General features: G+C 35.6%; 1 protein-coding gene across 1 annotated transcript in view; it reads left to right on the forward strand.

Annotated features, from left to right (window-relative positions):
- The window catches only part of Adgb (androglobin), a 94,514-nt gene that overhangs the window by 55,592 nt on the left and 23,424 nt on the right, over window positions 1-15,498 (forward strand). The window contains exons 21-28 of the mRNA XM_048354251.1: window positions 483-618; window positions 1,226-1,363; window positions 3,325-3,418; window positions 4,538-4,672; window positions 5,692-5,845; window positions 9,083-9,270; window positions 10,279-10,463; window positions 12,203-12,402. Of these exons, the coding sequence (XP_048210208.1) occupies window positions 483-618; window positions 1,226-1,363; window positions 3,325-3,418; window positions 4,538-4,672; window positions 5,692-5,845; window positions 9,083-9,270; window positions 10,279-10,463; window positions 12,203-12,402 (1,230 nt within the window). The remainder of the gene's footprint in view (window positions 1-482; window positions 619-1,225; window positions 1,364-3,324; window positions 3,419-4,537; window positions 4,673-5,691; window positions 5,846-9,082; window positions 9,271-10,278; window positions 10,464-12,202; window positions 12,403-15,498) is intronic.

Consider the following 15,498-nt stretch of genomic DNA (forward strand, 5'->3'; position numbering starts at 1 on the left):
CTATAACTCCAATGTGACAAGAAAATCACAGAACCACTCTAACAAATACATTTTCCTATTTTTGTAGTAATTAAATAATGTGTCATCAATGGGTGCTGTCTCCTAATCGATATAATATAACACTTAACTAGGTTTAGTCCAAGGTTTGTATGTTTTGTATTTTCAAGTATCCTTTTAATTAGCTTGGGGCTACATTTTTGATTGAGAATATAACCATTATTATAGTTATTAAAATGTATTCAATAGAAATGATCAAGTAATAATGTTACCCCTTTAGTAAATGAGTTGTTCTTTAAAGAGTTTACTATTAGATTGTGACTAAATCTGAAAAATGACTTTCATATCTTTATTTTTAAGATATCTGAGGTTTCTTACAGATTCTCTGGCTGGGGTAAATTTTCTCGGTTCAAAAGATAAAGTGGGGAGTGCTTGTAATCCCAGCACCTGGTAACAATGATATATATGTATCTTGGCTTGTTCAGGTGTTTCACATTTCTTTATGGCGTTTAATGAAGAAAGTTCACATATCAAAGCCTGCTGTAAACTTCAAATTTGCATTCCGTGCTTTGGTTTTGGAGATGGAGTTACTGGATTCTTCCTTAGATGAAGCGTCTTTAGGTACGGATGAATTTCAACTACTTGACTTAGTATTAAATAACATAAGGAATTTGAGTTCAAGGAGCAGTTGGCAGAACGCATCTGCATGGATAGGAACAGAAGTCCACCCTGCCCAAGGAGCCTCGGGAGTTCTCAGGGTCAGCTTTACAATGCCCCTCATTCCCAACACACACACACACACACACACACACACATTGGATTCTAAAGAGAACCCAGGAAGCCCCTATTCTATTCAGTTTTCAACCTGAAGATATATACAAATCACTGATTTCCATGGTATAATTTGAGATATTCTGAGAAGAACCTTTGACCCACTTGACCCATTTTTCTTCCTCCTCTCACAGACTATTCCTCTTTCTGCCATTGCCATTGGCAATTTGCTAAGATCCATGACCAGTTCACTGAACTGTCCCTATTTCACGTTTCACTTCTCCAGAACATCTACGTCCTGATGGACACAGTGGGCATGAATATAATGATATATGCCACGTGTGGCATTTTACATGCTGAAGGGCTTCTGTAGCCCAGGCATGGAAACTTGGGGGAAAGGGCAAACTCTAGCTTTTAGCCCAGGGATTGGTTTACTTTTATGTTCCTCTCTTTCCAGCCGAATGGGTGGACCTTAAATATTCTGCTCCAATACTAGAGAAAGAATATTCTCCTGAAGAAATAGCAGCAGCTGTTAAAATTCAATCTATGTGGAGAGGAACCTACGTGAGGCTACTAATGAAAGCCAGAGTGCCAGGTATAATTTTTCAAATATTTTTCAAATAAACGTGTATGTCTGCAAATGAATTTGCTCACATATGGTAACCCCTCCACCAAAATAAAATGTGTTTTGGACTCAATTTACTTTAGACTTAAACTAAGTCATTTTATTCCGTAAAGACTAAAATTCCTTGAGTTAAGACACTCACATTTTTGTTCAGAGAACTTAGTCCAGAACTGGTACATAAATATACCATAAATATTTCCTGAAAGGATTTCTGAATAAATGAATGGACCAGGGAAAGATCAGCTTCATTTTCCCAATCTGTTGGGAGTTTGTTTCAAACAAGGAAATAATTGTTTTCTCTGTACATCCTCAGCACCTAGCAATAACTACATCTGTCAACTTCAACTAAGTCAGGGAGGATATTTGGTTTGTGACTGTTTTAAAGAAGCACTGAGTGAATGAATGAATGAATGAATGAATGAATGCGTGAATAATAAAGAAACCTCCATGGATAACCTTGGTGATATATTTAGAAAGTACAAATTCACTTTAAGTTGTTCTTAACATTTTATTAAATCAAATACATTTGGGCATACGAAATGAATTTTTGTGGAAATGTCAACTTCATTATCTTAAAATGAAGCATCAGGTAGAGAAGTAATATTTAGTTGTTTTGTTCTGTGATTTTCCTCGACATTTTGATAGGAAACATCTTACCTTCAATAGAATCCTTTTGGTATACTGTAATGTTTTCTCATAAAAAAAATTTTCTGCTTGAAACACTTAATGACAATGATCAAAACATGAATCTAAGGAATAATACTGTTCATATACAAATGTAAGAAAACCTAGTTACGTATGTTTGTGATAGGAAAATACTATAAAATCTGGCATGGTGACAAATACCTGTAATTTCAACAATCAGGAGGGTAAGGATTGTCTCAGGAGGATTTCAGTTTCAGAATCAGATTGAACCACACAGTGTGAGAGCTGATATCACAAAAAGCAATACCCCCAAAATTATGATAGCATGTTTGCTTTTTATTTTGTTTATTTTCATATTACGTTTATTTTATATTTTTATATTTACATTATGTTTATTGTATATTTATGTGTTTATATTAGAAAAAATGAGCATTTTTAAACTAACAGTAATGTATGTATGATAAAAATTACATTCATACAATGAAATTACTTCCCCTTTTCAGAAATGGAAGACTTTGAGCAATTTAATAATGTGCAATTCATAACTTAAGTAATTATTTAATCATTAAATTGCATAGATTTCTAAATTCAGTCATTAAGTAATAATTGAAAAGTAGTTTTTCCTTAACATATATTTACTGAGTAGATCTCATGTATGAAGAACTGTTACAGTTTCTAAACATAGAGTCAGAGCCCTGGCGAGTCTTTATGTTCCGGTTGTGTGAAGTATAGAGTAGATGAGTAAATATGTTAAGATGCTCATTTCAGAGCAGCATGGTAAGTGCTATGAAGAGACTTAGGTAAGGAGATAAGCTTCTGTATGGTAACTTTCAGGTGATCACTATGGGCTGCATTTTTTTCCCTTCCAGATCGCCTAATTTTAAACTATTTGTGGATAATGAAATAGAGGGAGCCGTAGTAGAATCTCATTAGCTAGTGTTCTTTAGAAAAAATGGCTGGATTGCTCTTTCTGAGATAAAATTTACCCGTAAGGAATTTCTGGTATGACAGATCTCCTTAGGATAAACTGTGTGATAATTATCTTAAATTACATCAAAGAGCATCTTACGATTTTTTTAATTAAAAATGAAAGGAAGCAGCACAAATATTTTGAGCAGCACTCTTCACTAAAGGATTAAAGTTCTATATTTTAAACGTGATTTTTCTTCTACTAAGCTGAAGTATTTGGAGCCACCTTATGAGTTTCAAATTCTTCATCTGTAAAATGAAAAGTGTGGGCATTATTATCTCTGAGAAATCTTACAATTCAATGTTATTACTTTTAGACACAAAGGAAAATACCAGTGTTGCAGAAACTCTTCAGAGAGTTTGGACTGTATTAGAACTGAATTTGGAACAATATGCAATTTCTCTACTAAGGTAAAGAATTCTTCTAGTTCCTTCTACACCATTGGTGGGGAACCATCTTCCATGCTACAATGGCCCATTTCTCGGATAACAAATGAGATTGTGTAGAAAGCACCAGGGACCTCTGATATTTCTAACATTCTATCTAGGTTTTGGCAGGATAAGAAGGATAAGGCCCAGAAGGTCTCTCCCATTCTCCTTCCCATTAAGTTCAGGGTATGCTACGTCATTCTAGGGGAGGAGAAACTTTGGCCTATTATTTTTTAATCAGAAGCATGCACTAGTGTCTCATACATCAGAAATTATGCAGAAGGAAAACTCTAGAATTCTCTTTGGTTCATGCCCTTTTATTTAAACATATCCATTTAAAAAACTATTCATCACATTAGACTCCGTTCCAGTCTCTTTCTCAGTTCTGGATCTTTCGGTGACTCCTACTTTGTACTACCGCCAAGATGCGTGCTTCTAGTTCCTTTCAACGTATCACCAACATGGCAGCTGTCAACAAATCTAAAATGCTTACTTTAAAACTGTGCTTAATCACATTCACATTTGCCTTGGTATTTAGGTACCATTTGCTTTCTGGGTGGCAGATTTCTGCAAAATTGAAAATAGGGAATCACTTGGTAGCTCACAGATGATTTAACTGCAACTGACTTTGGCATACTTTGGGATTTACTGGGAAGTTCTCCGCATCGACTGATGTGGGTGATTCGTGTACAGAGATTTAATCTTCTGATCTTGATTTTTTCTAAACTAGTTTTCTGTTTAAGTATTTTTAAATCATATTTGGTCAAAACCTAGTACAATAAATCTATGAATAAGGAGGACTTTTGCTGTAGCTTGAAATTTTGGTTCTGCTTCCTGACCTAAGAACTTCAATTATTTCCATGTTCATGAATCACATTCATGGTTAATTTAGAATTTCAGATCACTTCGGGCCCTCTGGGGAGACATCTTTCACAGTTGACCTGGAATGGGCTCCCTTTTCTCAGTACCATGTAGCACAGATTCCCCTGGTCAACTTTGAGTGAGAACTCAACCCAGTCGACCGTGGCCTTAACTACTCATGTGATTGAGAGTCTCCCTTATATTTGTAATAAGATTGCTAATTTATGTTTACATTTCTAGACTAATGTTTAAAAGCAAATGCAAGTCTATGGAATCTTACCCATGCTTTCAAGATGAAGAAACAAAACTTACTTTTGCTGACTATACAGTAACCTATCCAGACCAACCACCAAATTATTGGTTCATAGTATTCAGGTGAGCTTAGTGTACCAGCAAGTTGATGCTATCCTCAACTGATATGCAACATTTATCTGCAGTTTTATTCATGGTAGCAAAGGTGTAACAGTAGTCAAAGTATCAGCTCTTAGCTGGAGTGTCTATCTTATAATTCTTATATACTTGGTAGGAATGGATGAAATGTTATAGAAATTTTTAATCCATGTGCAGTAAGCCAGGATATAGTGGTTTATGCCTGCACTCCCAGCTACTTCAGAGGTAGAGATTTAAGGATCAGGGTTTGAAGCTAGCCTAGGCAGGAAATCCTGTTAGATTCTTACTTCTAATTACCTACAAAAATAAGAACCAGAAAGGGGCTCAAGTGGTAGAGTGCTAGTCTTCAGCAAAAAAGCTCATGGACAATGCCTAGGCTCTGACTTGAACCCCAGAACACACACACATACACACACACACACACACACACACACATTCTTTCTCAGTATGTCTCTCTCTCACACACACACACATACACACACATAATGTGTAGTAATTATAAACCCTTTAATAAATATGTTGTCAACAGTTGATATGCTTTCAGTATAGAAAAATCCTTTACTATCTAAGTAATTCTGTGTTCATTAAAAGTCAAATTACTTATAAGATGGAATTTTCATTTATATATATCAAAGTAGTAAATTAATAATTTTGTGTGTGTGTGTGTGTGTGTGTGTGTGTGTGTGTGTGTGTGAGCATGTGTGCCCCAATACCTGGGTTTGAATTCAGCCTAGCTCAGCTTGCTTGATTATGGTTAGCATTTTACCACTTTAGCCATGCCGCTAGCCCAGTATTTTTCTGGTTAATTTTCTTTCTGGACTGACTTCTAAATATGAGCCTCTCATCTCAGCTTCCTGAGCAGCTAGGATTACAGGTGTTTAAATGAAAGCAATATGCAGACTGTCCATATTTTGAACTTTAAACTTTGAAAATAATTCCATGGCATTTAAGTTCAAATGGTATGATTCATGATGAAAGAAGGTTTATGCTTTTTATAATTGCAGAGAAACATTCTTGGTACCTCAAGATATGATTTTGCTTCCCAAAGTGTACTCTACACTGCCAGTCTGTATGCTTCACGTTGTTAATAATGACACAATGGAACAAGTGCCAAAGGTGTTCCAGAAAGTGGTGCCTTACCTCTATACCAAGAATAAGGTAGGTGTAAAATCTGTTCTCACTTGTTTTTAGAAGAGAACTGAAAAGCCCTCAGCCTGTTCAGAATCCTGGAGAAAGCAGAGGCTTCAGTCTAAACTAGAGGAATAGGGCCTGGTCATCCTTTATACAAGTTTTGTTGTTTTGTAGGAGATTGTGTGACTAATAGAGCACTTTTTAAATTACAAAAAGAAAGCATGAGTGGAGTGGTAGTGACTCATGTCTGTAATAATCCAAGAGGATGAGACTTGAAGATCCAAGTTGGAAGCCACCCCAGGCAGAAAAATTCTCAAAATTCTCACCTCCAAATAACTAGTAAGAAAGTCAGAAGTGGAGATGTGATTCAAGTGGTAGAGTGCTAGCCTTGAATGAAAAAGTCAAATAAGAGCACAAGGCCCTAAATTCAAGTCCTAGTATACCAGCATAAAATATAGCAATAAAAATAAATTAACACACAAAAGGAAAACATTAGAAATGTTAATTACTTTTAATTAATGTATTTTTATTGTCAAGATGAAGTACAGAGGGGATACAGCTACATACAATAGGTAGTGAGTACATTTCTTGTCCAACTTGATACCCCCCTCATTTTTCTCTCACCTTCCCTCTTCCTCCATTCCCCCCATTGTACAGTTAGTTTACATCTTATTGTCTTGTAAGTATTATTGTTGTATTGCTTTGCCTTTTACACTTTGTCCAACATTTTAGTTTCCCCTTCCCGTCCTTTTCTTTCCCTTCCCTTCCCTTCCCTTATTCAGACAGACATATATAAAATACACAGGGTGCCCGAATCAAATACAGTGACCATAGGGGCTAAATCATAGGGAAGATGAACAGAGGAAAAAAGAAATAATTTTACATAGTACGTTGAAAATAATAACCTCAATGATAAATCAATTTGCTTTGATATTTGGGAGGTCATTCCTCTTAGCGTCATCTTGTGTGATCATATGTATATAGCTATTGAGCTACTGTGATCATCTGCTAGGACTATCCTAGACATATACTAATTATTACCAATAAGGGAGACAATAGAGTTTATGTTTCTTTGGGTCTGGATCACTACCTCACCCCAGTTAGAATAATCATTACCAAGAAAACTAATAACAACAGTTGCTGGCGGGAATGTGGCCAAAAGGGAACACTACTACACTGATGGTGGGAATGTAAACTTGGTCAACTACTCCTCAAAAACCTAAACGTAAAGATCCCCTATGACCCAGAAAAACCATCATTTACCCAAAGCATCACAAACAAGGCCAAACTAAAGCTACCAGCACAACCATGTTCATAGCAGCATTATTTACCATTGCTAAAATATGGAACCAACCCAGATACCCATCATTAGAAGAATAGATCAAGAAATTATGGTACATATACACAGTTGAATTCTATGCTCCTATCAGAAAGAATGACATTGCCCCATTCATAAGAAAATGGAAAGACTTAGAAAAAAAATCATACTAAGTGAAGTGAGCCAGACCCAAAGAAATGTTAATTACTGACATTGTAAAGCCACGCCATTCTTTAAAACAGAAGTAGATCTAAGGAACTCATTTAATCATGTGCCTATACTGAATCTGAGGATTGTTTTTGTTCCACACTCATCTTTTCTTCTACTATTAAAGTATTTTGAAGTATTAAGATTACAGACCCTCCTTTTACTCCCCTAGTCTTTTCTAAGACAAAATAAATTTTTTTCAAGTCAAGACATACATGGTGGCACATGTCTATAATCCCAGTAGTCAGGACACTTCAATAGGAGGATCCCAAACTGGAGGCCAGCATGGATTGCAGAATGAGACCCTAATCTTTGACCTTGAAGCATCAAATCTGCTTCCTCTCTGCATATTTAAATCTAATCTTTGCAATTTCAATCATATTCATTTAGAATACCCAATTCCTATCTTGTTACCCTATCACAGGTTGAGTTTTATATTTCTCCTTATCAATACCTGTCATGATTTCACAACTTTCGTCTGCTAGAATTATGCTGAGCCTGTACAAACACAAGTGTCATGGATTTTATTTTGCTTAATGTATCTATACACGTGGCTCAACTATTAGAATAGCAATATCTGTACATTATACTTTCCCAACTAAATATGCTTTTGTTTGTTTGTTTTGTTTTTGTTGCCAGTACTGGAGCTTGTACTCAGGGCCTGAGCACTGTCCCTGGCTTCTTTCTGCTTAAGGCAAGCACTCTACCACTTGAGCCACAGCGCCACTTCCGGCATTTTCTATATGTGTGGTGCTGAGGAATCGAACCCAGGGCTTCATGTATACGAGGCGAGCACTTTACCACTAGGCCATATTCCCAGCCCAAATATGCTTTAACATATGTAATTCACATTCCTTTTACAAGCTCTAAATGTAATATCAAAAGTTCCTCATTAGTGTTACAGTATTGCAGTTCTAGCTAATATTTCTGGAGGTCTACTGAGAGTAATGTATTTTTATGGCTTGTGTAGATTTGACTTTGGATTCTAAAAATCTAAATACATCAGAGAGCTTCCTGATGAGCTCCTAGGCAATAACTGGAAGACAAATGCACCTTCTTATTCCTTATTAGAAGCAACTGCAATTATAAATGTGGAATTACTTAAAATATTTGTGTCTTATTATGATAGCAAACTTGTGATTCACTGACCTTTTGATTACATATTCAAATTAGGTTGAACTCAGTCCTTACCTGCAATCTCAAGAAAGCTAGAAAATCTTGCTTTCTTCAGCTCAGTATTTTAGATGAATTCGAGAGACTGGGAAAGTCAAATAAAATGCTATTGAACTTCTAGGATGAAGCTATGATTTAAAAATGGCTTTAAGAAGCATTAGAAGAAAGTATAGCAATTATCTACTATTAAAACACTATTTTATAAGTCAGGAAACACACAAAGGAACAGGTAAGAGTTCATTATTTCCCTGAAAACATGTAAGGTGATGCTTTTTCCCTTTTTTCTTCCCTTCCTTTGTCCCTCCTTCTATGTTCCTTTCTTCCTCCCTTCCATTTCCTTTCTTATTTCTATGGTGCTGGGGATGAAACCCTAGGATGCACACATAGTAGGCAAGCATGCTACCACAGGCCTTGTCTCCAGCCCTCAGAAGGTACTAAGAGGGAGTTCAAACCATATGCTTACTAAAAGATCTCAGAATCTCTATGTATATCAAGACAATAAAGCCTTTAAATGCGATGATTCCAGAGGCAGTGTAACTTGTATGCACAATTTCCCTGTCTTGTAGAAAGGATATACCTTTGTGGCCGAAGCGTTCACGGGTGACACGTTTGTGTCCGGATCACGATGGAAACTGCGCCTCATTGGCTCGTACACACCACTCCCCTGTCTCACCCGAGAATCCCCTAGCAACACCTTCTCCATCAAGGAAGTCAGAGATTACTACATACCCAATGATAAGAAAATCTTATTCAGGTATATGACAGAAAGGACTAAAGCATACACTCTATCTTAGGTTTAAAATAAAGTTTGCTACTAAATCTTAAGTCTGTTGAGTTTTCAGTCAATACTCATTTTGGAAACGATTGTGATCATATTGCCTGTGACCAAGCCTATATGGTCGCTTATAATGGTAGTGAGATTTTCTTAGACTTCTATCTTACCTGACTTTCATTAAATTGACACTTGTCCTTTTGCTCTCCTCTCGGACTAGCCTGTGGTGGGAGTTCTTCTCTGTCCTCCCAACTTGCTTTGCACGCTCAGGTTAACATACTCTCTTTAAACAGCTTCTTAGTGCATTCTACTCTGCAAATACATTCCCCTCCTTTCTTTTCCTTATTTCTTTTTGTGGAAGTGTTAGAACTTGAACTCTAGGGCTGGACTTTCTCCCTGAGCTCTTTGACTCAAGGCTGGTTTTCTACCACTTGAGCTACAGTGCTATTTCTGACTTTTTGATGGTTAGAGATAAAAGTTTCACAGACTTTCCTGCCCAGCAGGCTGGCTTTGATCTGTGATCCACAGACCTTAGCCTTCTGAGTAGTTAGGATTATACGCATACACTTCATGTGCCCTTGCCAAGCTTGTCCTCTTTATGTACTGCTCTCTCTTTCAAAATCCCTTCACTACTTCAGGCTCTCATTATGTTTGCCCTATAAAATTGTGAGTCCGCATCCATGTCATTTGTCATTGCAGATATAATAAGTAGGATGGTGGCTGTTATGTTTATGGATCTCTGTTCAGCATTCCTAAACAGAAAAATGCATTTCCTACTTGGGAACTAATAATAATGAAAACCACATGCTTGTTCTGACCATATTAGGATCCTTTGGCAAAGTCTGTGACTCTAGTATTTCCATAAAGTTAGAGAGCTTTACAAAGTAGTTTTATTTGAGATGTTCATTTCAGAACCATATTATTTCTTCTGCTGATTTGAGGGAAAGACCTATGGATTCGTTTCTGAGTTTAATTTGCTTGTCTCCATAGGTATTCTGTTAAAGTGGCCTTAGCACACCCTGTTACAATACAGGTACGGACATCCAAACCAGATGTCTTCATCAAGCTTCAGGTTTTAGAAAATGAAGAAATCGTGGTGAGCACCATTGGAAAAGGCCAAGCTATAATCCCAGCATTTAGCTTCTTGGGAGGTGAAAAGGCTCTGAGCTCTCAATGTAAGTATGCCTGCTTAAGTTCGGTTTTTCAATTCATAGGCCGAGCCTGTCTTTAAGACATTGCATAGTCTGTTTATATTGGAATAAGAAGCGATACTCATCACAAACTATGGTGAAGTTTTTTTTAACCACTGTATTTGTCATCACTACTACCAATGTATTGGACACCAATTAGACTCTGAAAAAATGATTGGGTAAACAGTAATTGTACTTTGAAGGCTTTTCTCTTTACAGAAAAAAATGTTCAATTTTTAATGCATAAGTAATTTTGCTGGTAAGCAGTAGAATTCTTATTATTTTAAAAATTCTGATTTTTTCTGTATTCCCGACTTATTTTTAGAAAACATTGTACTTATTAAAATTAATTTAAGCTTTCAAGTTATGACTTTCAACATAATATTCTCAATAATAAATAATTAGTATTTAAAATACAGCAGTGATATTGTGAGGCAGATTATTTATTCAGTTGTTTTGGTAACTTGATTCTGACTAAAAATGACACATTACCAATATGTAAACTTTGGAAAAATATAAAAGCATAAACAAGGGAATAGGAATTCCTTATAGTTATGATATACAGTTAATACTGTTAATATTGTAGCTTTTATGCTTTCCTTCTCCATTTTTTCATTTACATTTAACTATCCTGATGATTGCTATTTCTTAAACTCCCAAGGCTTTTCTTCTTTGTAGCCTTAATTGGGACACCTAAACCAAAGTAAATAAACATGGCTTTGTTTGCTAGATTTGAATTTCTGTCATTGAGATTTTTCATGTATTTCATTTTTTTCTACTGATACTATTGGTTTATTCAGTATGGCCAACTTTTTCCTTATAAATTATATTTATGTATGGCTGTAATAGCAATTTTGAGCCAAGTCTAAAATATGTGTCAGCTATGTGTGTTTCTAATGACCTTTCAAATGACGATCACATTTCCCGATGCATGTTTCGGAGCTTCTTTACTGTTCATCTATTCCTCTCTGCTACCCTGCTTTAAAAGACAGTAGTTGTTTCAGGGGGGTTGTTTCTGACCGGGAAGATTGTCACAATCTGGAGTGAGCTTCTCTTCCTGCACCTGGGTAGATGCTCAAAGGTGGGGAAAGTGACAGATCTGCATGCTCCTTTCCCTGCTTTCAACAATCACAGACAGGCCTGCCTTCACTCAACTGTCTATTGTCTGATGACTGAAAATGACTGCTTTATATCTTTTGTCCAAGTTTATCACTTTTGTGGTAAGAGAAAGTAATCAGTGCCCATCTTTCTCTCTTGGCTAGATCGTTCCTTAAGTTATCTCTACATATGCTTGGCAAATTTGTTTGCATTCAACATACTTCTATTTTGTTTCCTCAATTGTACCCATATTATCTGTTATGAAAAAAACAGTGGAGATAGGAATGGTAAATTCAAATGAAGTCTTTTCTTAGTGTGATAACATGCATACATGAAAGTAGACATTGAAAAGCTCAGGTGAGAAATGTGTTCTATCAGTCTAGTGGCATAATGGTGAACAGAAATTGTCACTGTTCTCTTAGCAATTGCAGTTGTTCAGAGCAGGCATTGTTCTGTGACACACATCCTATTAGAATTACTTCTGTAAGACCAGATTATTCCAAAAAATCCACTGATGATGGGGTTACTTTTTGGTGTCTCGTGCATATATACTTTTCCTGTACGTATATTATAATTTCTAACAATGATGTATACCCCATGTATTACCTTAATTTTACTTTTTTCAGCTAGCAAGCAAGTTCTTTCATTTCATGCTGCCCTGAAGAAGGACCAAGACATTCCGAGTAAGAAGAAATCTGCCCAGGGAAGTCAAAAATCCTTTAAGGGTAGACCTGGAAGTGCCATGGTAGAGCCAGGTCTGTCTCTGTTGGAGGAGGAAGTTATCAGTGTACCCACTGTAGAAGAAAATTCTAGCACGCCACAGCAGGTATATGAACATTAAAAGAAGAATTCTTCCAGAAAACTTCTCCTAACAGTTAACATAAAATAACCCTTTCTAAACACTGTCAATATAAAATATATACTATGGGTAATGCCACCAATATCTAACCAGAACTGAAGATTCATGATTGAATCATATCTCTATGTCTTGATCTTTACATGACAGATTGAATCTTCACACTAGCTCTATAATGTAGATGTGATTATCTCCTTTATTAAATAAGTTTAACACATAAGATGGAAAATTCTAAAAGAAATCACATATTACTGAGGACTGTTCAACATGTGGCCCAAGTTTAACGAGAAAAAAGTGTATATTTTAAAGTACTAGATTCAAACATGGCCAAGCCATTGGAAATCAAAAATAAAAGTAGTAAAAAGAACTGAAAACAAAATAAAGAGTAACTGGGCACAGGTGGCTCATGCCTGTAATCCTACCTACTCAAGAGGCTGAGATCTGAGAATCACAATTCAAAGCCAGTCCAGGCAGCAAAGTCCATGAGATTCTTATTTCCAATGAACTACCAAAAAACTGGAAGTGGCGCTGTGGCTCAAAGTGGTTGAGCTCTAGCCTTGAGCAAAAAAAGTTCTGGGTCAGCACCGAGACCCTGAGTTCAAGCTCCACGATTGACAGAAAAAGAAAAGGAAAAACAAGAGCCATAAATAAGTTTATCATATGATAATAATTATAATAAATATTTAAATTAATCAGTTAAAAGACTAAAATTTTTATATTACATAAAAGTAAGATCCAATGAAAGTAGACATGTAAACAAGTGCTCTAGAAAGTAGCATTATTTTAATGATTAATAGAAAATGATTACAATTTCAGAGATAAAAAGAGAGAAGCCAACAGTTCATAACTAAAATTTGTTAATTAATTTATCTCAGAAACTAATGGATCAAGCTAAAAACAAAGTTAGATAATTTTAATGTTTTAACTGTGTGCTTAATAATTTAGATGCTTTTACAGAAAACTTCACCTAATAAGCAGAGAATATGCTTTTTCTTATGATAACTCAGATATTTTGAGATATAACTTCAGTCAATAAATTGGAATACTGGATAAAACTATCAAATAGTAGAGATGTTATATATTTGTAATACAATAAAATAGGATTAACAACAGTTTAAAAGCCCATAAATAACTAAAAGTAGGTAAAATGTATTTAAAAATTTAGTTAATTTGAACATTAAATATGAAATTTTGAAATATATAAAACTGAATACTTTTTAAAAATTTGACAAATTAAAATTTGTAAGCAACAGTAAAGTAGTAGTGAAACTTTTTCCATGAATAAATTAGGAGTTATAAATGTTTAAACTGTATAACTTAAACCAGGCTCTGGTGGCTTATGCCTGTAATACTATCTACTCAACAGGCTGAGATCTGAGGATCCTGGTTCAAAGCCAGCCCACACATGAAAGCCCATGAGGCTCTTATCTCCAGTTAAAAAGCAAAAAGCAGGAAGAAGAGCTGTGGCCCAAAAGGTAGAGTGCTAGCCTTGAACTAACGAGCTATAGGACATTTCCTAGGCCCTGAGTTCAAGTTTCAATACTGGCAAGAAACAAACTTTATAACATAAGCTAATTTTAACAAAAAGATAATAGCTAAAGAGTAACTCAAAGTATAAAGAAGAAATGATTTTCATGATTTCATGGAAGAAAACTTTAGAATGAAGAACAGCATCCCAAGATAGATTAATGAAAGCCTGAGCTAATTTTTAAGATTAATAACGTAGAAATGTATCTAGTAAGACCAACAAAAAAGATTTAAATTAATCTAATACAGGAAAAGTATAATTGATATAACTATACTTAACAGGCTATTTTAATAACATTATAAGAACACACTATGCTGACAACTCCAGGGAAGGAGAGATATAAATTCCAGGGGGTTTAGGAGTGGTAAAGATGGAAAAAGAGAGATTTCAGAGCTGATTCACAAGAAAGCAGAAAATCAGAACCAAACAGTAGAGAATAGTGTAAACTGTTCTCTTGCAAAACCACGAGACTCCACTGTGGGGATTCCATAAATCTATTGCCTTTTGGAACAAGTGAAGCATAAAAAAGCTATAGGATAACACCCTTCTCCACAGTAATGGGAGGATATTCCTCCACACTAATGTCTAGTTTACCTGCAGCCCTCACAACTACTGAATGGATCAGAATACACACCCAGAGAGAAATTTCATTCATCCATCCTTCACAGGGAAAAATAGTATTATGTCATTTGCAAGGAAGTAAATAAACCAGGAAAAAATTGTACTGAGTGGAATGAGCTAGGCTCAGAAAGACAAAGGGTGAGTGGTTTCTCTTGTACATGGAAGAAGTTAGATCTCAACTCTAATCATATTTAAAGACACATTCGGGCCATACACAGATGTACAGGATGGAATGGGAGAGTGGCATATGTAGGAGTGAGATCCTATGGTGTAACCCCGTGAACAGTTGACAGGGAGTTCAAAACTGAATATCAGAAAGTTGAAAGATGTTTTGACTTAGGGGCCTGGAGACCAACAGGAAGTCGCAAATGAATGAAAAGATGAAACGAGGTAGATACAGTCATGGATATGAAAACTGAAGTAGAGACTTTGAGGAGATGGGTAGGGATGGGTAGATCGTGGGGGAGAGAATGATAAGAAGGGGTGATTCTGATCAATATACATTGTGTACATAGATTGACATGTTATACTATAACCTCTTTGTGTAACTATTGGAAGGAAACAAAAAATAGTTAAATTTGTTTAAAGAAGATATGAATACATACTAAATAAAAGAAGGAAATAAGAGGACTGAATTATTTCTTCAAAATAAAAATGATTCTCAATATCTCTAATCAATAAATCATAGTTTGGTGCTTTTGAACCACCCTGAACACTGAGAAGTTCCTAAAGGCTCTGAAAAAAATATTCAAGATTTATAATAATGTGAGAAACTTCTTAAATTTCTCTTTAGAACACATCACACTTGCAAAACAAAACTTACTTGATGACAGTCACTGCCTAGGTTGTGAGACTACTTAACATTGATAGTGGCATTACAGAATTTTAAGGCTGTTTACCTCACTTAATTAAATTAA

Source organism: Perognathus longimembris, chromosome 9, assembly GCF_023159225.1.
Source record: "Perognathus longimembris pacificus isolate PPM17 chromosome 9, ASM2315922v1, whole genome shotgun sequence".
Lineage (NCBI taxonomy): Eukaryota > Metazoa > Chordata > Mammalia > Rodentia > Heteromyidae > Perognathus > Perognathus longimembris.